This window comes from Falco rusticolus, chromosome 12 (genome assembly GCF_015220075.1).
Source record: "Falco rusticolus isolate bFalRus1 chromosome 12, bFalRus1.pri, whole genome shotgun sequence".
Taxonomy (NCBI): domain Eukaryota; kingdom Metazoa; phylum Chordata; class Aves; order Falconiformes; family Falconidae; genus Falco; species Falco rusticolus.
Window position 1 is genome coordinate 452203 of NC_051198.1, and position 25625 is coordinate 477827.

General features: G+C 38.3%; 1 protein-coding gene across 1 annotated transcript in view; it reads left to right on the forward strand.

The window, feature by feature from the left end:
- Positions 1-25625, forward strand: part of CFAP61 (cilia and flagella associated protein 61) — a 116070-nt gene that overhangs the window by 32130 nt on the left and 58315 nt on the right. Inside the window, 5 exon segments of the mRNA XM_037405413.1 lie at positions 1409-1535; positions 2348-2425; positions 3609-3815; positions 6392-6526; positions 18736-18863. Coding sequence (XP_037261310.1) covers positions 1409-1535; positions 2348-2425; positions 3609-3815; positions 6392-6526; positions 18736-18863 — 675 coding nt within the window.

Consider the following 25625-nt stretch of genomic DNA (forward strand, 5'->3'; position numbering starts at 1 on the left):
CTTGGACATGGGTGGGGAGAAAAACTCAAATGCTGGGCTCAGTGGAGTGGCAGGAAGATAGCACGTTTGTGGGTTGCAGAGTGAACCATATTGCTAGTCTTGCTGACCATCATCCTCATCACTTGGTTGATCTTGCAATTAACTGGAAATGTGTTAAATGTGAAAGCTAAGCTGATGCTGACTTAGAAGTTCAGGATTAGTTTGTAATTTAGTAATCAAATGTATGCTTTTGAACACTCAAATAATCAAGTTGAAAATGATCAATGAGATTGAGCTTTGAAATTTCCCTTAATGTATCAGGTATTTGTGTTAAGGTACTAGTGCTATTCATTATACCATGTTCCACAAAATCAGTCTCAATGTGACTGTGACTTAGGCTGAGGAATAGCACATACAAGTTTAAATTGAAGGCAAGAACAACAGGAATGGAAGTTATACTATATGAATGGCAAGTTTAACTGGGTGGAAGAACTTAGTTCTTGGAAATTAAGTTGTAATTCAGTTCCTTGAACAGCACTCTGTAAGTCTGTATTATACAAGCCTTGTTTAACCAGGAAGGGTTGATGCCTTTAACAGACAATATGAGGGAGTTCCTTAGCTGCTATACACTCTCCTTTGAAGTAATTTTTTTAAATAATTAGCGGCTGGGAAGATGTTTTATAACAGAGTGTGTAAACTAGTTAAGCGCCAGGATATCCTTGTCTGTAGCTAACGTGTTACTGGCTGTATATATTGCACAGAGACCTTCACAGCATACCACTGTTGTGTGATTACTAATTGGCAATCTTATGTTTATCAGAGGCATTTTGTTCATGTAAGTTTATCCTCATGTATTACTATTCAAAGAAAAGAGGCCTAGCACAAATGTTAGTAATTTGTTCTTGTTGGAGAAATTGATGTTACTGCCTTTCTTTTGTGCCATATCCAAGGATGACAGTTGGCTCTTTTCTTCCCCCCCCCCATCTCCTTTTTTCTTTTTTTTCTTACCTTTCTGTGTTTGTTTTTTCTTTTTTCCCCATGTATGTCAGTGTGCAGTTATGGATTCTACTTTCATTTTTAAAGATTCTTTGCCTTCTTTCTCTGCTGGCTCTTTTTCCGTTCAAAGATTAGGTGATATCTGTCATAGCTAGTGCTTTGTGGGAATGGGCTGTAGGTGCAGAAGGACTGAATGATTAGTAGCATTTAAAGCCGCATTCTTCAGTTGTCTCAGGTAGATGTGTGATCTCTTATCACACAATAAGTTAATATGGATTTCAAACAATAGTCATATAGTAATCAGTCTCACCTTCTAAAAGACAGGTTTGGTGCTTGTGGAAAGGCATGTCTTAAGCATGGGAATTGTCTTTAATTTGTCACAGAGTTAACTTTTACTCTTTTTTTCTTTTTTCTTTTTTTTTTTTTTTAATAGGTCATTTAATGTAAGAAGGGCAACAACCAATGACCTACTTGGTGTCAAGATGCTTGTTAAAACCCTTAGATTGAATGAAAGTATATTGAATGACTTGAAGATATTTATTCTGGCTCGCAGGGATCCAGTGAGTATTTCTTGCAAATAAATGTACAAGAGAATGGATAAATACTAGTGAAAACATCCAGAATTTGTTACATTACTCTAAACTAGTATACTATATATAGAGAGTATATAGGTACTCAAGTCAGTACCAACAGTCAGTATAGGGTGTATCTAACCTGTGGCCTTATACCAACTACCCTCTTCTTTGGAGACTCCTCAAATGCAGGGACAGAAGCAGGCTGGATGCATTTTTTGGCCACCCACAGCCCAATTAGCATTGCTGCTTTTTCTTGCATGCACATTTGGTTCTGTGATGAACATGTACTTGTGTTTTGTCACGTATGGGGGCCTCTTTCTTCTTCCCATAATATGGCCAGACAGACACTCATCAGTTAGTAGGGAACATCTGCATTTTTGTTGTGTGATGGAAAATTCTGCATAGCCAAAAAGACAAACACTGCCATTACGAATCATATAGCTGTAGGGAAATCCATTTTATGTAACTAAATATCTGTTCTAATTAATATTCTTCCCTAAGATCAGAACTTCACACAGGACTAAATTAGTGACTGAGCTCATAGCTCTCCTGCAGCAGCTAGATCCTAACTGAAACTTTAGTCCAGTAGAATTCTGCATGGTCGAGTCCAGCCACATACACTGCTTAAACATTACGCCTTGAGTTAAGGAAGAGTGGTTAAACTGAGATGGTGTATAGAATGTGTACTGGGAGGAAAATATTTTAACTGTGATCATGTGGTGAAATACACAGTTACAATTAAAAATAAAGATTACTAATGAAATAGGAAATGTGCATATGTTGCTTTTGCCTTGCAGGATGGGATTCCAGTACAGGCTTTCATAGCAGAAGTTTTGGATCAAATAGTTGGCATTTCTGTCATTAGAGATGAAATGGTAAATTCTATTTCTGTGTTGTATGAAAACTGTAATGCTTAGCCCTTAACACTAAAGGCTGAGTTTCGTGCTTGCCACTATACGTGTATCTAACAGAAAGGATATGTAAAAGATGCTGCTTCTTTACACTTTCTTTCTGTCTTTCCTATGTAGACTGTATTAATTCCCTTCTCATAGATGATTGACACACAGATGAAAAAAAAATCATCCTGTTATTTGCAAGAAGCTGATGATGTGTTCTGAAAGTATGCATCTTACACCTCTTTTTGCTGCTTTAGCACAAGCCATTCTGTCTCCTAAATATGTCTATAATCACCTATTTTGCTCCCTAATTTCTGAAGTCAACAAGCAGTTTTGCCATGTGTACTCCGAAGAGTAGTAGTTGTCCTTCTGGACTGGCTTTTTTTCCCCTCCCACAGTAGATTCTGAGTGATAATGAATCACACACTTAACTTCAAAACAAATAAAAAGCACATGCCCTAATGGAGTACAAAAAGAGACAGTGTTGCACATTACTCTTGAAAAGTAAACATTCTTTAAGCATTAGTTGTGTGGTATTCTGCTGTCTGACAAGGCAGATTTTAGATTGTTCAGCAGTTGTAATGTTCAGTTTTTAAAATAGTCACTTCTGTTTTCAAAAATAGCTCTTAATTATATTAAGAGCATTGAGATAAGAGGATATAGTGATTTCTCTTGAGTGTATAAATGTGCAGAAATCTCAGCTTATCACTTCAACATGGAAGACTTGTTGGAGGGCACTTCTTAACACAGCTCTTCTCTGTAGAATTCCCCATTTTCAGTTTAAGTTTTGTGCGGGGATGGTCTAGGCTTCTTCTCTGTGTTGGAAGTTGGCAACACAGAAGGTGGGGTTTTTTTGTTTGTTTGTTTTTTCCCCTCCATTAACGTCTATTAACCTGTATCAGACATTGTTGTGAAAGGGTCAAATATGCATTCCCTGTAAATAAAGGTGAGCAAGCTGCAAGAATAGATTTTGATACAATGAAAAGATTTTCAAGAAAAATATGTTCAGTCAGCGTGCTTTAATTGAGAACAACTCTCAAAGGCACTTAATTTCAGTGTTCAAATTTAGTTCCTTAATTGATAGAAAGCAATTCATTGGCACTTGCTAAGACATAGTAAATGTAGCTGTTTCATCACTGCTGATTTCCAAGTTCTTTTCCAGGATATTGAGTATATTCAATCACACTACAACATGGAAGATTTTATTAATTTTAATCACCACCAGCAAGAGGAACATGGACATCTTTGCCACTTTGTCTTAAATCCTATATTTCATCACTATACAAAACACTTTCTAAAGGAGATTCTTCGCTTGGCCCACAAATCTTCTCTTTACTATCCTGTTTATCCACAGTATGTGGAAGGCAAGGTAAGGAGAAAGTTATTTGTATTTCTTATATTAAATATTGTCGCACTTACTTTATTTTTCTGTTTGCTTCTGTGAGTGACTGTAAACAGAGATTTTGTTAGCAACCTGCAGCAAACTTTGTTTTCTTCTTGCATGATATAATCTGTACTCATAGACATAGCTGTTGCAGAGTTAATCTGTAGGGTGCTCAGTAGTGCATGTGAATCCAGACTTACCAGGTATCTTCAGGAAGCGTGTGAAGGAGCCAAAATTTGAAGTGTACTTGGCCTTGGGTCTTTGCCTAGTCTTTGAAGAGAGAGAAGCTCTTCCTAGGGGGTGGCTCCTTCTGATCTGAGTCACTCTTTGCAAATGTCTATTTCTCAATTGAATTTAGAGAACCCTAGGGTGACTGTTCTCTAAATGTAGTTAGATGTCTTTTAAGTTAAACACATCAGTATGTTGCCGTGGGAGCAGCACATTAGAGGAGCAATTTGTTTGCTACCTCCTCACTTGTTTCTGAGAGAAGTATATGTGCTTTTTACCCACGTAAATATGTATTGGTATTGTCTTGTGTATTGTCAGACTCTTCCATAAGTGTGCTGTGGTACTAATAGTCAAGATTCTGCCTTTTCCTGTCTGTTCCCAATAGATCGGTTCTAGGATGAAGTAGCAAGCATCCGCTATTCCCACATTTGCTGAAGTTAGGACCCTGTGTAGAGTTCTAAGATGTGGTTTGGGTTTCTTGTTTTGAACAGCTGATACACCTTTGTCACTTGCAAATCAGTTACCAATCAGGTTTTAAATGACGGGTTATAAAGCACATATTGTATCTTTAACAATTATTTCTATTTCCTGTTGTAGTTAATAATAGAACCAGATCAAGTTGTGCTGTTCCACATACTGCCATTCAGATGCATTAATTATTTCAGTAAATTCACGACAAAGTGCTAGGCAGAGAGGAAAAAAGGAATTATGTCACTGGACATAATGTAGCATGAATAAATGCAAGGGGATAATATTAAAAACACATCCAGGTGGTTTATAAGAATTCAAAAGTGATTTAGATACTCTAGACGGTGTTTCATCAAAAGTCAGTGGGACCCAGACACCTCACTGTCACTGAAAATGTGACGTGTCTGCAAGTGCTACAGGAAAACCATAAGAACCTAATCCTGTGTGAGAAAGTCCATTTCAGAGAAGAACGTAATTTGTAGAAGCAAAATAAAAGATTCTTTCAAAAATACTCATATATGTGTCTTGTCATTGGTCTCATGTCAGAAGAGGGAACACAAGGTAAAATCGTCAAACATGTGAACTCATTGATGCGTAGCCATCTAAAGCTACTATCTGGCCCAGCCTAATCTCCTAGGCTCCTGCCAGCATTAATGGAGAAACACACAGTGCATCCAGAGGGCATTTCATCCAGCGCTCATAACTGCCTACCTTGGGACAGAAAGAATTGCCCTCTGGAGATGCTCACCTTGCTGACTCTGGTTGGGTGTCTGCATGGCTAGCTCAACTAAGCACCTAGCTTTTAGATGGTGACTGAGATGAATTCTGTCCTCAGTGACTTGGGTGTTTTTGAAATCGCCACAGTTTTTAACATAGGATTTTTGACAGGTTAGACATAGGTACATTTTTCAGAAGGATGCTTTTTCCTATACACTTTTGTGGACTTTTATTAAGTATTCTCTTGAGGAAGCAATGTCCTTGCATAGCATTAGGTTCTCAGGTTCTTAAGAGGCACTTAAAAAAATGCAGTTTAATGGCAGTGGATGGAAGAGAAAAATTAAATTTTACTGATGATTCCAGTTTGGTCTATTTCCAGGCTACAGTGTTCCTTTAAGTTACTTTAGTTTATCATTGCTTTCTAATAAATGGTAAATGTGATGTTTTACTCAGTTCTCAAGGTAGTAACATCAAGTTTTTTCAATGTTTGTGGATGGAATAGTACTTCAGTGTAATTTAGTTTGCGTTAATGTTCATTCTTTATTTCCTGTAATTCTCTTACTTATTTATTCCCCTTTCATGTCATAAATTATGACAGAGCTAGTCATGCTGTAATAAATGGAATACAGCTATTTCTAATGTTCCACGCTATTTGCATTAGCATTAGGATTTTTGTTCAAGTTTATGCCAGTTTATTAACATTTATCACTTGAATGAAATTGACATTTTAGTCGGTATAGAATTTCTATATAAATTCATAACCATTCTTTGCCAAACAAGCAAAGGTTAGCAGTAAGCAGATAACATAGCTTAATGAGGTCAAATCAAGCTGATTCATGATCACTATGGAGAAAAATATCCTCCTGGGGAAAATACTTGTGCTGAAAAATCCCATAAACCAAACCACTTGTTTATCTGTCATTCCCACAGAGATAGTAATGTAATTACTCTCATAATTATCTTCATTAGTGTCAGGAATTATCTGCAATTCATTCCTCTGCTCTGAGTATGTTTGTTTATTTGCTGATTTTTCTCTCAGATCTAGCCAACAGAGCTAAGAATTTTGTATTTGCAAAGCCATACAACAGACATCTGTGATGCACTGTTCTGACATTCTCTCTGCTGAGATATAGATCGCTGTCTTTCAGTTTCAGAATCCCTGTGCCCATTCCCTGACATCTGCCCTTCATTACATGGTTCCCGTGCGACCAAGACGACAGATTGTCTATCCTCTGGAAGAGCTTGGCATAAACGCTCCATCAGAGCAGGTCTCCAAGGATCAGGTGGGTAACAGAAGCAGCACCAGGCAAGAGGCATAGTGCCAGCTAATGCAGGGTTTGGCAGATGGGATGGCATTACCATCTTGGTGTTGATAGGTTGCTTCTTAATTACATTGAACATGGTATCCATACTCTTACAGTCCCAGCTTTGCTTCTGGACAAGAATTGCTTCTTCTAAGCTTGAATTTCAAACACATTATAAAGAGCAATCACTGAGCTATAACATCTACATGCTAAATGCTTACATTTTAAGAGTATTTTTTCATGTCATTACTTTCAAACTCCCAACATGCTTCAAATGCTCTGACTTACCGGGAAGAATGGCTAAACAGTTCAGTTTATTTAGGTATTATATTCTGCAGGTGGAAAAAAGATAATGTCATGCTGCTGACTATTTCTGGAGAAATTGCTTAAGTAAATTTTAGTTTTCAGTCCCAAAGTCAGGTTTCTTCCATGCACAAGATAAGCTCAAAGAACTCTTCAAAATATCAGGAATGATGTAACAGCAAAGGAAAATTTTGTTGTTATCAAACAGGTCTTGGTTGCGTAGCACTCATGCAGTCTGGAGGTTCTAAACTAGAAGTCTCTTAAAATTTCATTTATTAAAGAACTTATACCTTATTCTGTTTTAACATTTTTAAGCAAATAAAATTTGATGTGAAGATAGTTCTTCACAAGAGTAACTAGCAACATTGAAATATTAGGAAAAACACTGTTAGTGATGGATACTCTCAGTAGGTAGCTGTGATTTCCTAAAGAAACATAATTAGGGAGCTTTATGTCTGTCTACTAACTTCCAGTTGGCTGAGATGGGCTCCCATATAATATTTTTTAGTGCTGTCCTTTTCGCAGTTAGTCAGTAGTTTCTGGCATCCCAAACTCTTAATTAGGCAGCAGTTGGCAAAGCAAAATCCAGAACATGACTGAGGCCATTGGTCTGAGTTTGGCTTTGTTAAACAGTCTTCCCTCAGCATGCACATCCCTGCCTTTCTCTTCTCTGCAGAGAATTTTCTGATGTTTTTCTTTAAATGCTCCCTATTTTGTCTTTAAAATGAACTGTTGCTCTCTTACTAGAAGAGGTCGTCTTAGCATTTTTGTTGGAGCTGGAAAATCAAACTTCCTATGTTTGAGAGATTTGCAAATCTGTTGCCTGCTCTCTTCCCAGGTTCTTCCTGAGGCTTTCTGAGAGTTGCAGGTAGTGAGATAATTGTTTAAAATCTCAAAAGTTTAATTAATTTCTCCTTAATAAAATACGGAAGATTTTCATTAACAAAATTTTGCTGAAAAATAGAAATGGTTAGCCACTCTATAAGTATCTAGGCATATGCACTAGCATTAATTATAGATTTTTGACAGACTGTGTTCTATTAAAACAGACATCTGGGGTTGATCCCTAGTGGTAACTTGAGGATAAAGCTAGTCAGCTACTGCTGCCTGTAGTTTTGTGAAATACCAAGAATTTGAAACCATACAAAGTTAAATTGACACTTTTGTTGAGTGAATGAAATGACCTTTGGCCACCATACGCTGGGAAAGCTTTATAACTTAAGAGGTAACCAACCATAGGGGACTGAGTGTACTAATAAAAGTAAGAATCTGGTGCTGCTTTTAGAACTTGGATGCTTTGTTAGCTCTGGTAGTAGCCAGGCATAAGCCATTTGCCCTCTCTAATGTTTCACAAAGGAAGATTGATCCCCATCAGTAATCTTGCACTTTCCTGCAAAATCCTGCAGCTAAGTTGCAAATAAAATTAAGTGTATTTTTATAAAAATAATGTAACTGGATTTCAGTAGGCACAAAATTATTATACTTCTACCTTTTTGTAGCAATCAAAAGGCCTGTTTAGATACTCTGTAAACAGAAAGATGCAATCTGTGTTGCAAAGAGCAAAATATACCACCAAGGAGTTAAATGTAATAACTGCAAAATGGGAAGGCTGAGAATGGTCACCTTAAAAAATACTGTGAGATAAGGTGTAGACACACTTTGGCTTTAGAAGATGCTAGCAGGCTAGGAAGTGAGGTAAAAGGGAAATGGAAAAAGTGTGTTGTAAGGAAAGTGTGCAGAAAGAGGGAGAAAAGTGAAAGGCAGACAAAGAGGCTGGAGTAGGAATTAGTGGGAAGCTGTGTGAGGCAAACACCTGGACAGCATAAGGAGAAAATGTCTGTTATCATCTCTGTTATGGTGGTTTTGAAAAAGATGGGGGCAGGATCTTGCAGTATCTTAAAAGCTTTGGGCAAGCAGGATTTCAAAGTAGTTGAGACTGCTCCTCATTTCTGTATCACACTTCTCTATTCTAGCTTACCAAGCTTGTTTTAGCTGAGGAGGCTTTGCCTTGTCACACTAGAAAGCACTTCTTTCAGACATTAACCCATGCCTGCTTTGTTCCTGAAAGCTGGAGGATGGGTTGTTGTTGTAATTCTTGTTTTAGATAGCTTTGCAATAACGTCAGGATATTTTCACATATACTACAATACAAAGATTGTAAATGCAAGTCTATTTCAGAAATGTAAAATTTTCATTTGACTGCCTGTCCTAATTAATTATCTATTGCTTATGATGGAGATAATTGTAATGAAATTCTTGCTTTGATACCCACAAGATGCCCCTTGATGTCTAGCCATCAACATCTGCTTCTCATCTACTGCTTTTTCAGCTGCCTTCCTCTTGTTCCAGCCTTTTTTGAGCGAGCTATCTCGTTTTCTTGCTGCAAAATTTATTTTTCACCAGTAACATTATTTTTCACCAGTAACAGCTTGGGGCTCAGCAGCTCAGCCATTCAGTGTCTAAGCACAGCTCTTGATTTGTGCATATATATCTCTGTAGACCATTAGTGGCTTAGTATCTTAAAGAGACTGCACAGTGGGAGCCCTGGGGCTTAATCAGTTTGTGTATCTCTTTTAATACGTTCCAGCCTGCTTGTGAGCATGAAGAGATTCACTCATAAATATTGACCCAGTACAGATAGCTCAACCAGGACCTTTTTAGTTTCCTTCCTTCAAAGCCAGAAGTGAAAGCAGCAATCTAAATCAGAAAAGCTTTGCCCTCAGCTAATTCCCATGCATTGCCAGTGCAGATGGATCTCTGCTGTGCTGGAGAGATGGCTTTCCTGCAGGTCTGGATTGGTTGTTACACACAGATCAGCACCAGAAATTGTCTGTGGTAACTTGTTCTCATTGTCCCTCTGTCAAATATCTCTATTCTACTGCAGCATCTGGGAGAAATCAGAAAGGGGGAAACATAATGAGCCACCCTGCCATGGATTCCTGGCCTGCTCACTCCTGCTTCTAGAAGGCAGCATGAGCTGTATTTCATGGTGTCTAAGAAAGCATAGGTCCTTCCTGTAGTCTCTCTGGGAGAGCTAGCTGCAAGGTAGAGAGATTTACTCTTAAAATCCAGATATTTATTATATAAAAAGATAACTTACCATTACCTGAATGATTATTTCACTGCAGTTTTCTAGCCGCCCTGTTCTCTCCGTATCCTTGTGATATTTCCCTTGGTTCAATATTGTTTCTAGTTTGAGCCAGGCATTTGGTTTGTGTTGCCTTTTTGCTTATCATTAAAATGACTATGACTCTAAAGAAGTACAGAGTTTAGGGACACTGCCTGTTCCTCCTCTCTGCCTGGCCTTATTGTGAAAGCTTTGCATAGGTTTTAAGGCAACCACAAGTTTCTTCACTCTTTTTTAAGCAATAACTCTGTGCAGCTTCATCTCTGCATCAGAAGACCTGTCACTTCCCAAGCAGTGCCTCTCCATTTCCTAAAGGGCTGAAAATTCTTATGAACAAAGTAGTATCTTCCTATAACAGTCACTACTGACAAAGCATGTTTTTACCACAGTCCTGCAGATGGCAAATACATTTTGCTGCTGATTTTGTGTGTCTCTTCATACAAAACTCTATCTCCCATTGCTTTACTGAAGAGATTTGGATAAATCAGCTAAGGATTGACTGAGAAGGCACAGAGTGGGAGGCATTAAATTCCCCTGTCTCCAACTGCAGCTCTCTGGAATGGCACAGTTGCTAACGATCTTACTTGCATCTAGTCTCCTGGAAGTGCCCAGACCTCGGGATGCCTGCTCAGCCTGTGCCTCTGCAGCAAGTATATCAGAGGTTCCAGATATTAGCTCAAAATTGCATCAGGCCATACATCTGCCATGCTCTAGGGTTTCAGGACACAGACCTGAAAAACGTCCTGTCTGCTCATTAGATCAAACACTTTCTACAGCTGTTCCAAATCAAAAGGAAATCACTGATTTTTGTATTCTGAACCTGTAACCAGTATTGAAGTGCCAATTGGCAGAAGATCCAAAGATTCAAAATCTTAATTTCCACAATGTTAAAACAGATTAGATTATTATTGTGTTTTACACATCTGTCAGTCATTTAATTCAAGTTACATTAAAAAAGTTGGTTACAACAGAATACTAAATATCTTACAAAAGGCTGCTGGCCTTTACAGTGCATGTAATTATTGCTGGAGTAGAAAACTATAGATAATTAAATAATTTTTAATGATTCCTTCATAAATAAACAATTTATAAACTTATTTGCTTTCTCACCATCTGGGAGCATTCTGTTATCCATCTGCTTCATGTAATTATCAATAAAAGGGAAGAATAGGTGATATAATTAACAAGAATAACTGATCCACAATGAAGAACAAAAATGTCACACATCTGTTGAATTATTTTCTTGTTTCTGCCCTTTCATCATTATTCATGCTGTTGGTTTTATTCTTTTTTTTATTATTATTATTTCATGGCTGCTTTAAGCTGTCAGGTTTTATTGCACAGTTCAGAACTGTTTTTTTCTGTTACAGCTCATAAAAAGAAGACAGAACAGTTATTAAAGCATTGCAGAAGCCCATACAGTGTTGTATAAATTTATTTTGGAAAAACCAAACAAAACCAACACTTTCTCTTAATTTTGCATTTCTCAAATGATGCTATAGGTGTATTACAGGAAATGTTTAAATCACAACAAGAAGTAGTGAGTGAAGGAGGGTCAGGCAAAAAATTAGAATCTGATGCTCACCCCAGCTCTGTGTTCTCTGAGCTAGTCAGCTTTAAACTCATTCAAGAGTTGTCTGTTGCCGGAATGGCTGAATAGATGACCAGGAAATGACCTGGGGGGAGAATGCCTGTAGACCAGTGAGTTCTGTACTCCTTCAGTGGCCATGATTTCATCTCTGTGTGACTAAACAATGTGCTTTTTCAGCAGTCCTTTATTTAAAAAAATACACCTCCAAACAAAAAGTAACTTTGCTACATCCTTTGATCTGCTATTGAAGATCATAATTTTTCTTCAAAAAAAGTTAGTTCCAGGTTGGTTTACCTGACTGAAAAGCCCACAGAGGACTGTATCAGTATAAATCTTGTTTTGAATCTGAAAAGACCTCATGTACATGGAATTCAGTAATGCAGTGCATGAAAATGTGCCGCCTTTTGTTCTGAGCGGTGGCATCAGCTGTGGGAGGTGGCATCCTTCTGCTCTGTCATACTTGCATTGCTTTACAGGTTATGTGAATTGTACCATCGTCACTAGAATGGCAAAGCCTGCTTAACTCTTATGGAACGAGTTAGTCTTATTAACAGCACTAGCCTTTTTTCTTCAAAAGAGGATTTTTCCTTTACCATTGTGAGCAAAACTTCCAGTGTCCTCTTTTCCCTGTAAGGTACTCATGGAGCTTTTACTGTCACATTATCAGTGGTGTGTATGGTTTTTGCAGAAGTGTAGTCTGTATCTGGCCCGCAGGCCAGATACACCCCCCCAGGATCCTCAATCCAGCCTCCGGTATTTACAGAACCCCCCTGTCTGTCCCCTCCCCCACTGGGGGGTGTGGGGGGGGAAACCAAGCAGCCGCAGATGACTGCCTGCCACTTCATCCACGCGCTGGCCCCCTGGTTAAAAAGTTTGAGGACCCCTGCTCTGGACCATCCAGAAGGGGTTTGCAAAAAGGAGAGGCTAAGAAAAGCAAGCCTATTGTCCATATTCTTATGCTGTCTGTGTGTAGTTCTGTACCACCACATGAAATTATTTGGAGTCAGAAAATGAGGAAAGGCTGAAAGCTTGCCCGCCTGTTTGTAGTCTGGGAGAAATGGGAGTTTAACCACAGAAGAAATGGTAAATGTTAATGTCAGATTCAAGAAGAAATAGGAATACAAGGCACTGCTAACTTACTAGTTTTCAGTGCCAGAATGCATGTATTTTTGTCTGTTTACTTGATTCCATGCTGATGCTTATGGCAAGTGCTAGAATAAATGGCCTGAAAGCAGTTTAAAATAATAACAATAATAAAGTAAAATGAGAGAAAATACTTAAGATTTACAAGATGTTTTTAAACAAGACATCATTGCTTTTAGAGTAATCTTATAACTTGTTCCATCAAATCATATGTTCATACATATTCTTTGTATTGCAGAAGATACTCAAATGAGTTGCAAGTGTAAGTACTGTTCTGGGCTATTCTCTATTAATGAGCTTTTTTTATTTCTTGAGCATTTTACTCTCTGCAGCTTCTACTTTCTTATGTTTAGGGCAGCTAATTAGAAGTTGCCCTAACTCTTTACTTACATGTTAGTGTCTCTGTCTAGTTGGGACATACTTGACTACACCTTCATCAGTACTTCTTACTGAAAAAAATTGGACAGGATCTTGAATGTTTTGGATCACCAGCCCAGGCTGAGCATAATCCATTCCCCTGACCTATCAGGGACTCAGAACTGATATACTGACAGTTAACACTTTGCTGTCAAGGTGGACGAAAGCAGAAGAAAAAGAAGGGACATTTGCATCATGACTGCAAGTCCCAGCTAGTCTGGAGACTGCAGCTAGAAAATTTTAGCTCAGTTGCATTTAAAAAGTAATAAAACCAAAGAGTTAAAATAAGCATGACGTGGGGGAAGAGGCTGTGTACAACAGAAAAATCTGTTCTGAACAAAGCAAAAAGCTTTGCATAACTGAATGGTTCAAAGAAATTGAGGGAGCAAGGTTTTTCACATGATGCGTCCCAAGAGAAATGTCAGGAAGGTGGACAGGTAAAAGTACTATAAAGCAAAAAAACCTTTGCTTTGGAATGTGCGCCCACCTGAAGTGCAAATGTGTATAAGAGCGTATCTCAGTGCAGCTTACAGAGCTGCAGTAACTGGGAAGTATTCATTCCCCATCGTGGTCTGTATGCATTACCACAGAAATAGTTAGCCATGCTTCTGTAGGCATCTTCTCTCCAATGGTACTCTTTAATAACAGTTGAAGGTACACTGAATTACTAGAAGTGGTTAAGAAAAGCTGTTAGTGCTATTTTACTTTATAGTTTTCTGCCTTAAAGCAAAGTGTATTCTGCCTTTGTAGAAAACCTGTAGTAATAGGAGGTTTCATTTTGGCTTAGTTTCAGTTCTGTATGAGATCAGTTGAGGCACTGGAATGTACTGAAAGTAGTTAAAATGCAAAAGTATTTTTTATTTTTTATTTTTTTAATCATTAAGCCTCTACTAAGATAACAGAGAATAAATATAGGAGAGAGTACCTAGGTAGCATGGGCAAGAGAATTCCCTGTTTTTTAAATATTAAGGTTCATGTACCAAAGTTAAAACAGAATAATTCCTACATGTTATAATTTGTCTATGAACATATTGGTTCATATATAAACAAAGGCTTGGTGTGTATAGTTTTCACTTAACCAGGAAAGTAGTATTAATTTTTAAAGAAGTAACTGTTGCTTAAGATGCTATTGTGCTCAAGTAATGAATTTTTAATGTTTTTATAATATGTGCATGGATTAAAATCCATTATTTATTGTACCTCCACTTAGTTGGTAAAGGTGATGATTTTATAGCACCAGTAGTCATGCAAACACAATCATTCTGAACTGATGGTTGATAATAAATTTCCTTACTGTAAATGTCAGTGGGTTTTGTGTGTTGCTGCCATTACATCTTGTTTGGAAGGGTGAATATTACACAATTATGGGAGGCACCAGATGGCATCATTAACAGGAATGCTCTGAATGTTTACCACTTATGTGCACGTGTGAAATTAAAAGTAAGATGACCTATCTTTATTTTGAAAGCATGGTGCCAGTACTATACAGCTGTTAATGACATTTGCAGCAAGCTAAGATAGTAATTTCTGCTTAAAAACAAGTCAGACTTTTTTTAAAGCTTTTTCAAAGCATTTTGTAGATTGACTTTGGAAGTAGCATAATCCTGTAGTAACAAGGGATCTGTGAGGATGCTGAGTATATAGCAAATGAGTCAGTCCCATGTTTGTCTTTTAGTACCGTGAGTCCTTCTGAATGCGGGAGCACTTTTAACATACTTGAAATTTAGCAAACAATTAAGTGTGTTTAGCTGGATAAGGCCCAAGTCCTCAGTGTGTAATAAAATTGAGTCTAAATTCTGCTGCGTTATGGAGTCTTTGAATAAAGAGTTCTGGTGATGAGTATAACAGCTCCTTGACGCTCTGCTATGTTTTACTAGGGTATATTTACCAATACCCAGTTTAGAACATAGCACTGCCCCTTTTCTGTCACAGCTGAAATTCCGTCCAACTTGTTTTTTAATTTTTTGGTGCTTTTTCTATTTAAATGAATGTAACATTCTGTGACATTGGCTATAAAACCAAGACCCGTTATAGAGCAATTGTGATAAATATTTTTAGAAATCCTACAGATATCCCAGGCTCTAATAAAACCAAACTAAAAGGAGCTACAAAACATGCTCCATTTGAGGTTGTACCACCAATGTATACTGTTGAGTAAACGTACAATGAATACATTTCCAGGCAATGTGTAAACTGAGTGGCTACCCAGATGGGAGATCTGGGCACGCACAATGAATGTATGATGCTTTACATAGTTTGAAAGTGCAAAGGAAAAAACCCACACAAATGTGTTTGCTAAAACCAAATAATTATCTCATGTTTCTTTTTCCATTGGTTACTTAGGGTAAAAGGATGTGTGAATTTTTAAAGCTATAAATTAATCCTCCTCTGGCAGATGCTGTGCTGTGAGACCAAGTGAAAGATGTGATTTACATGTAGGGTTTGTGTTTTCAGTGGCATATTCTGAGAAATGCATAAGCATTTTTAATTGAGATAAAGTTTGAAGGCCTCTAAGTGGATGGTGCTGACTGTCCACATGAAAAAACACGTTCTCTGTGGTTTGATTGAGAAAGACCACCTTTGTCAGCATGGGGGCTGAAGGCGCTGAGGGCCCTCTGCCCTCCTGGGTGGAAGCACCATGGCAGGTGGTACAGTGGCAGAGGCTAGGTGGGAAGGAGGGGAAGTAATCTTTTGTATAATCAGAGAAAATACTTTTTTTTTTTTCTGAGCTATGTATACCTTTTCATACAATGGCAATTATTGCTTTTTGCCTTATGTTAGTTAGATTGCTGTTTTATTTAATAAATCAGATACAAAATAAATGCTAGTTTGCTATTGACCTATCAATTATGATGTCTGATTACTCCTCTGGGGAACATATGTAGTCATTTGTCCTGACATTTTGTTAAAATAAGGTGGTATTATGGGACCAATCCACCTAATTCCTTACTCCCTGGGGCCATTTAGTGTACTTCACTGTTAGAAAGGTGATTTCTGAAGCATGACAGCTGTTGGTGTTGGGTCCATTGTGTGGTGAACAAAAACAGTTATATTCTACTCATACGCTGCCTTTGCATCATTGATACAGAAGCCATTTCATAACTTAGATGCAACTCTTCCCTAGGAAATTGTATTACTGCTTTGTATTTCATTGTTGGAGTACATTTAAAAAAAAACGAAAACAAAACCCCCAAAACAACACAGCACTGCAGTACAAGGACATGTTTGAACTTGGTGTTGTTGTAAGGTCTGTTGGGTTTATCCTGTTCGCTGCTGACAGTCCTGTCTAGTTACTTTCATTAAATGTATTACAAGTAGTTTGTCTTCATGTTCTTTTTACCATTTTACTGTTTGTTAAAAGCCACATTTCAGTAAACATCACTAATAATTTTTCCTCCAGAAGGCATTGCTTTTCTAGAAAGTTGCAACTCTGTGTGCAGCAAAAAAAGCTTGTCAGAGTTCTTGTCTGCAGAGTTCACAAGGCCAAGGAATTTGAATACCAAGATTAGGGCCTTAAGCACAGCATCCTCAACACCTATTTGTGGTAGCGTGAGATCTCCACATACATCAGCACTTGTCAGAACCATGTCAGACATTGTAGTTGGAGCACACCCATTTAGTATGTTAGAAAAAACATTGTCCAAGTTTTATTTTAAGCAGTCGGGGATGCCTTTAATAGTTGGCATTGGTTCTTCTCATTTCTTAAAATCTCTTCCCAGGGATGTACGTTTTCAATTAAATAGAAAAATGTTTTTCAGTTTCTGAAGTGTGGAAACACTGCATTTTCATTGATGATCGAACCCCTTTTTACTGGCAAATCCTGATGTAAGAAATGTTTAACCACTAACTAGCACTGGCTTTGGATTGGATTATTAGGCTTGTTCATAGAGACTTGTAGATGTCCTATGTGACAACAATCTGGGCAGTGTTACAGTTGTTCTGTGGCTTATCCCTGGCTAGTCAAGTTGTTCCTTGGTGTAGAGCTGCCTCTGAGATTGTGGGCATGTGCTAGGTTTCATACATCTCACTTCTCTGTTAAGCAGCCACCATGGGCTAGTGTACCTTTCAATTTAAAGTATCTTCTGGAGTTTTCTCGGTACAGTCCAATCCTTGAGATGAATGTGGCTCACCACTGGATGTCATCATTGCACTGTGATGAATTGCAACCAGAAGAACATTTGTCTGGCAGTAAAAAATAATGTTGCCTGACTGAAGAAGACATTTAATTTTGCCACATTTCAGATCACTTGCTATACAGTGATGGCGGTTTGCAAGTAATTGATCCATAATCCTTCCTTAAGGTATAGGCGATGGCACTCTATAGTATGTTACACAGACAATTCTCCACCTTCTGTGGTGAGGCTGTGCTGAAATCTCAGCTGTGGGTCTCCACCATCGCAAAGACAAGGCATAAAATATCTCTTGGGAATCTCGATGTGCAATGTAGTTCTTGAGAAGGCCAATGTAATTACCATAGCTTTAAAATAAAATACTTATTCTTCATATATTGAGTTACTTTGTCAACTAATATATAAAGAATATATTTCTACTGTAATTTCATAGGAGGAATTTGGAGGGCTTAATTTTATTAACCCTCTGTCTCCTATTTGTAATAGAGGAAAACCTGTTAGAAGTCTTAGATTGCTTCCTGCCTCAGTGACACAGCAGAAATATAGAGACGTGTCTGACAAATAATAAAAGTGGCTCCAAGCAATAAGAAAAATGCAAGGTGTGTTGTTCTGCAAAATGGAAAGTATTTCCCTGTCTTTCTTCAGAAATTTGAAAACTAAATACAGTTCAGGGTAGAAAAAAAAAGTCAAATGCAATATTATTTCTTGGACCTTTCTTGCATATTTGTTTTGAGAATCTCTGCTATCTAGCAAGACCTAGAGACACAAATTATAAAAAAACCCACAACCTACATGGAGTTTATTGTCTTAACCAGTGTATGCATTAAGAATGGAAACTGATAAGCTAGTAATTAAAAACTTTATCGTAAGATTTTTGGCCAGAGTATTGATCTCAGTGGCATTGAGATACTAGTTTACTCATTTGACAGCCTGGCTTTCAGTGTAGCTGCCCTGTATTTAACAAAAAAGAAAGCTAGTTCTATCATTTTGGAAGAGTTTTCAATTAAACCAACAAAGACACTCAAGATGCAAGTTTCTAATTAATTTACAAGTAAGACCATTTCCATAAATAGAACTGCAAAAGTAAAAACTGCTCTAGAAGGTATAAAAATGGCCTTAACATTGCATGAATATATGTTCCCCAGGTGTTAGCTAAATAGTAGTAAATTATAGAAGAGGCAGTATTTTCTCCTCTTTTACAAGGACTCCATAGCATCTTTTCCAGAAGCAGCCAGACCATTAAGCTCTGCTAATTTTCTGTGACCTGTTAAACATGCACATATTTCAACATTTTAGTACCATTTATCTTGTGCCATGCACAGGAAAATCGTAGTATTAGTCCTGTCAGTTAGCCATAATAAGTTTTATAAGAACACAAGGTAATGCATTACTGATGGTTTAATGATTCTTAGCAGGTTTATGTTTTTTTTAAAAAAAAATTCATTTCTGTGTAATTTTACATATTTTTTTTTTACAGTTGAGTTATTCTTTGAACCACATAAATCGAAAGCTGGTGCTGGAGTCTAAAGTGTCTATCAACACTAGAATTGTGGTGGTTGGTGCATCTGATGTTGGAATCTCATTTCTGGAAACACTCGTTTTTTGGTAAGTTTGTCATTTTATTTCCTTTACTGAGAAGAATGTGTTACCTTTTGTTAGAAGTGGCTTGTTTTCTCCATTTAGAAGCGTGCTTCGAGTCTGTATCCAAGTACTAGATGTTAAAGGTCTGAGTGTCTGCAGATGTAAAGAGATAGGTACTTGCATCCTGGCTGGCTCTGGAACTCAAAAGTACTGACAGAGTTGCTCATAGATCCTTCAAGGTGAAGGCACACTAAAAATGAGAATTTCACATACTTAAAATCTCTTTGATCTTTGTTCTTACACAAAAATACTACAGGTGGAGGTTAAGTTCATAGCCCTTCATGTGTGCTCCAAAGCAGTGTTGATCTTTAAAGTTGTGCCCAGTGGGATCACAAATCACTGTCTGAATCCCTCCCTTCTCCTACCTCATTGTGATGCTGTGTTTCAAAGCTGTGCAGAAATGTACAACATAAGCTTGTCAAGTTCTAGTCTCAACTGTGATTCTTTTGATTCTGATAACACATTTTTATACCTTTGATTCTGATGAGGCTTTTGATGTTTGGGATTGTTCAGGAACCAAAAAAATGTTCATTTCTGGCCCTTTTGCTATTTTTGCCGAAGACCCTGGAGTGGGTGTGGGAAAGGTGCAGCAGAAGACACTGCTCTTTGGCAGTGTCAGCCAGCTCAGTGGCCCACCAAGAGCGTAGGCTGTCAACATACATTAAAGAATTTTTCAGCAGTAAAACTGCGAATCAAATTGGTGTGGTTACCTTGGGTTATCCAAGCTGGAGTAAATAAACTGTATAAACTGGCTGAGAAGGGGAATAAATGTACGCAACTGTTTTTATACCTTCTGCTGTTTAAGCCAGAGTTAACTTGTGGACAGGTTCTGCTGTTCTACAGACTCTTCAACGTTAGGACAGGGGTTCCCTCTCTCTGATACCTCCCTGTTGGCACCTTCTGTGCCTGTACCCCCTCCATAATACCTCCAATTTTAGGCAGTTATTGGGAAGTCAAACAGTATATGTGAGAATGCAATTCCTTTTACGCAGTTGTTGTTTTCCTCATACGTTAAACATACATACTGGAAATTTCTTGAAAGAATTGCAGAAATTAATATAAAATTAAAATTTTGAATGCGATTGTTACTACAAAATGTTTGTTACAAAAACTAAGGGAGGCTGTCATTTTTATGGTTGGCAGAAAATTGGAAGTTTTGCCTATTTTTTTTCCTGTTAAACCAAGAGTTTGTATTTCTACTACAACCACTGTTAACATCACAAACTGAAACATCAATATGGCAAGAAGAGGCAAAGTTGAAGTGCTATACGGATGTTGTTATATTGCTGCAGCAGTGAAGAAAAAAAATACCTGTTTCTTGCTCTTTTTTTCTTAGTTCCTGACTTCCTGTAGAGCATCCCCTCTTGAGGTAAAACCATTTCCCTCTCATCCTTCTGTTCTCAGCACCTTTTAGGCCTTCAGTTCTACTCAAAATTCAGTTTAAAATGTGCTTTAGAGCTATTAGCCACTTTCTTGTTATTCATCCTGTGTTGTTTATTACTACACGCTTTCAGTATGAAATACTGTGAGGGAAAAGCAAAGCATATTTATGCTCCAAGTCTGTCAGTCAGAAACTTAAGTCCTTCTGCAGTGAACAGAACATACAGGTAGTGTCGTTTCTGCAGAGCAATCCTTTATAGGTGCCCTCCTCCGAGATACCTTAACCAAGTCTTTTCAGCCAGAAGTTTTGTTTGAACTATATTCTAGCAAAGAGTTCTTGCAGAACATGTCCTTCTTGTACACAGCAGAGAGTGCTTGTCTCCAGTGCTGCACAAATAGAGCGCTCCTGCTGAAGAGAAATGGTGTATTGCTCTGAGAATGCAAAAAGCAAGCAGTCAGCACATAGTGCCAAAATGTCACAGAATTTATATTAATATGTATATTACTATGTAATATATGTATAAATTTAAGGAAGATTGTTTTTTTAATTTTCACATCAGTAGCAGATAAGAGCCTCCTGATCAACGTGAAGGCCTTTTAATACAATTTAGTTTAATTTCCTCATAATTTTCTAATATTCTTTGCAAAGGTTACATGCACTAAAAATAGCTAGATTGAATCAATTTGTAAGCCCCTAATCCTTAAAAAGAGGAAGTAGTTTTCTCCTCATTATTCTTCATACTTAATTATTTTACATTATCAGTCACCATGGAAACACACAAATGTAATTCACTTACCTACATAACAATTATCAGAACTAGATTTACAAGTGTTTTCAACTTCTATGAGACTGAAGGAACACAGTTTTTGTTGAACAGAGAAGTAATCAGGAGGATTACCTCTCCTCGCTGGAGAGCTGCAACGGCTGCTCCTGGCTCCCATTGTGCTGGGGCAGCGGCACTGTGGTTTGCACCATGTCTGTGGCGGCAGAGCGCTTCTGGGGAAGTTCAGCATCATCGCTCCTCAAGCGGTGCCGTGGAGCAGCCATGGGCACCGCTTCTTATCCATCCATCCGAACCGAAAATGAGTTTTACAGCCCCTGCTGCAAAGGAGGAGTGTGTGCTGTGAACTGTCACCTTACAAAATCCTGCTGCAGTCTTGCACTGGTGCTCGTTACCTTGCTGGTAGCGTTTCTGGAAACACATCGTCACAGAGGCCAGAGCATTGGTGCACCCAGATTGGTGCTCATTATTTCAAAGGGCACTGTGGAAATGTTGCAAATGAGTCTACAGAATAACCTGTTAGTAGGCGAAGCTTCTTCCTAACGCTCGGGACACTCTCAGCCCTGGAGAATTGCCTCTGTTGTGCTTAATCTAACACTAGGTCAGTGAAGGTGATCTCATTATACACGTTTCACTATTTGAATAAATATCTTCAGCTGATTTTTTTTCTTGGAGTGTAATCGCATGCAGACATGTTTGCAGCTACGGTGCTGCTTTTCTTTAGGATGCACATGAAATTTTTATTCAAGAACCAGGCAAATAAATGGTGGAGGCAGTAGCGCTCGCAGCAGTGCAGGCAGAGCCTGGCCTCCCTTCTCCTGCACAGCTGGCTGTCCATAAGTACAGGTGTGAAAGCAGCACTGAGGTGAGGAGCTGCAGCGAGCTGGGCAGCAGAGCTGAGACACTGTGGAAGGGGGAGAGTGAGTTGCATCATAAATTGCTGCAGTAATTAACTTCCCTGCAGGAGCATGGCAAGCAGGGAAGGAATTGTGATTCCCACAATTCCTGCATGGGGCTCCTCCTGGGCAGTGCAATTATATGCTTCCCCTAGCATAAAGCCAGGACTTAGGTCACTCTCTAGCACTAAGACAAGGCTTACGTAAATTGCAGCAGCATCAGACCATTTGTTAAAGGATTGTAAACTCTGAGCAATGTGCAGTCCTAAAAGAGAAGTAGCAACTGAACAAATAACCCGCCTTGTGAAAATGCAGCTCAGCCCAGCAACACAGAGTCTCTCAGCCTCTATTGTTCTCTGCCCTCCAAACTGTTAGTGCTGGCTGGCGCTCCTGCCTCCCCTTTGTTGAAGGATGTGGGAAGAAAGCCCTTTCAGCATCTGAGTGAATCAAATCAAAGAAACTACAAAGGGAGGTTAAGATAAAATGCAAGTTTTATTTATTTTTAGTTTCTCTAAAAAATTACAAAGAGTTTTATGAGTCGTTCTGGTAAATAATGTGTGTGCCCCCACTTACGCTTGCAGTACGATGAGCCACTAACATTGGCAAATTATCATGAATGAAGACCCTGATTTAAATCTACAGAAGTTTTTAAAATGTTACCCTTTTTTTTGTCATCCCCACTGAGATCAAGTATGCATATACTGAATTTATAAATGAAAAAGCAGTTTCAAATATTCAACCTGCAAGTATTCAATGAAAATTGTATCTGAAAATGATTTGCAAGTGTAAAACCTGTTTTCGTGAATACAGAGTATCAGTACCTATGAATATGAGACAAGGAGTAATGAGTTCTGTTCAGAGTTCTGCAAATACCAGTTCTTGGAGGTGAGGTTCAGCAGGAGAAATATCAACTGCAGTTAAATAATTAAAAACCTGTGAACAACTAGAATTGGGGATACTGAGTTGCACAGTCCTCAGCTAAACCACTGTTTTCCCTAAATGGGTTTCCTGATGAATGTAAGCTATAGCCCAACATTTTCATATTCCCAGGTACTGAGATGCTTTAAAAAATCACCTCATTGCTAAATACAGATTTACCAGGAGGGCAGGGTTTGTTTTTTTTTTTTCTTCTTGTTCTCTTGGATAATTAAAGAATGATGGTCATGGCAGCAGTGTTAGGCCAGAAGAACATACAGTTTTAAAAAATAGCATTTTCAGTTTATTCGGGTGGATGATTCACAGAACAGCATGCTAACTAGTACGGCCTGACAGCAGGTGATTGAAGTTTGGCTGCAAGAACGCAGAAAGCTTGCTCGCAGCAGTATCTTGTCATTGGTTCCAGTGTAGTGAACCAATTAGCTTTTTATCCACCTCTTTGCATATAGCTGTGGAAAGCGTTATTGTCTTCTGATTATAGGGAAAACCCTTTTTAATCCACGATTTTGAAAACCTCCGTAATCCAACCTCTGGTGTAAACAATGACTTATTCTCTGAGGATGTTGGAAATATACATAATGTGCTACACAAAATAGCAATAAATGGTGGCTGAGATCACAATATTTTGTGTGAAAGTGTTGCAAAATATATTCCCTCTCCGTGTGGGTGCATTAAAATAATTACTTCGTTTAAAAAGTGAATGGATTAAAGTATATTTTTGTCCAAGTCCTGAACTTTTTTCTTAAAGTAGAATTAGAATCTAACCTAGTAAACCTGTGATTTATTTTTTTTTGTCTGCAGGCCAGTTTCTCCCTTTGTGAGTTAAGGGTATCTAAGATTAGTTTAGAAATGGCAGGGATTTTTAAAACGTGGTTTCTGACAGAACAGCTAAACTGCCGTTATCTGGCGGCACAGTATTATACAATATCCTGCACATCTGTCCTGTTTGGCAATAGTTAGCATAATGCTTGCTGTTTAATTAGGCTTTTTATCTTTGCATTTGTCTGAGAACATCTGAAGCCTTCCATGTTGCCTGTCACTAATTAGTTGACTAATTAAATAGTTAGTGCTTACTTGCTGATCACAGAGCTAACATGTAATGAATGGTTTAGTGATCTTCATTGTTTCATACTATCTATCTTTGCCACATGAATTGATATACATGTGCTTCCTTTTGACTGCCTTTTTTTCATACCAGGGCAAATCCAGAACAATGTTGTAGTCGACCATGTGTTCAGTGTCACCGGGCCTGCGTGCTTCAGACATTGTTGCCTTCCATCATTTCTGGTGAATAGAGATCAAGTTGTGACACAGATAAATAAGGCGGGTCATATCTCGCCTTGTTGCACAGTCAGGATCACAATGAACACTGTCAGTGACTGATACCAGACATAAACTAGGGGAGAGGATATGGGTCAAGATCAGCCTTCCTAACAGGCATTTGACATGCCTCTGCCAAAAAATGATACTCAATTAACATTGATATATAGTTATTTTATAGCTATGTTCTTGCTTTAGAGACAGTTTTCAGTTTTAAATAAGGTTATTTCATCTTCAGGTGCTTGCCCTTTAAACATAGGCAAAGATTTGTCTGAGCCCAAACTGTTATTTCACACTTTAAATAAAAAAGAGGATGTTTTTTTTGTTGCTGTTTTTACCTGAATATTCCTAACTTCTTGTTGCATGTTAAACCCCATCTTGGAAATAGTAGTTTTCATGTAAAGGGCCTGTTTCAAAATTGAAATGAGTTACAAGAATTTTTATAGAACTGTATTTTGTATTTATCATACCTTTCCTGGTGACTAAGTATGACATTAGCATGGCTGTTTCAGCAGCTGTGTACAGAGTTTGGTAACCTGACTGCCCGAAGCATCTGGTAGCTCTCTGATCAATGCAGTTCAAAGCAAATAAAGAAGCATTCCAAGTGCAAACACTGCATTTAGGTTTTCCATTTCTCTGCTAAAGCGATGGAGATGTACTTTCTCATCTGTTCATATTTATTTTTCTTCTGTTTGAAGTTTGTTTCCCAAAGCTGTTGTGGAGGTGTAGCTACAGAGATCTTCAAAACAGTGTCTAAACTGCCTGCAGGTTGGTTTTGAAGCACAGAAGACTGCTCAGACTACTACAGTGGAGAAAAAATTAGTTGGCTGGTTAAGTTGTGATCCTTTCCTCTAGAGATTTGTGTAGATTTGATTCCTGTTCATGTGTTCATGTTCATGTTCATGTATGCACTCCAGGGGGCAGAGTGAGGGTTGTGACAAATGAAGATCACTATTTGAAGGTACTTGCTTGTTTTTTCTGAATGCTTGATGAGCTGAAATTTCAGTGTTCCTTTTCTGGATTGCTGTGGTTACCCTCCAGATCCCAGGAGGGAGATCTGGAATGCAGTTTACATTGAAATGAGAGTTGGGAGTGCATAAGATACAGTAACGAGATGGTAAATCTTTACTGCATGCTGTGTTATCTGGATTCCCCAGACTTCTAATGTGGATTGGTTAGGTTAGATGGAGCTCCACGGTGCTGCGGCTCAATTGCTTCCAGTACCCATGTTACTGCACTGCACTGTGGTGTGAAGTGTAACACCCTACCCTGTGGGGTTTGTTTCCCTAGGACTGTGGCAGTCAGTAGCATCTCTGGATTAAGCAGGCAGAATTTCAGTTTCCTGTGGGCATGGGCCATTTGGGAAGGAGCTGCTGGAGAAGCGTCATGTTGCCCTGGTGAAGAAACAGGCA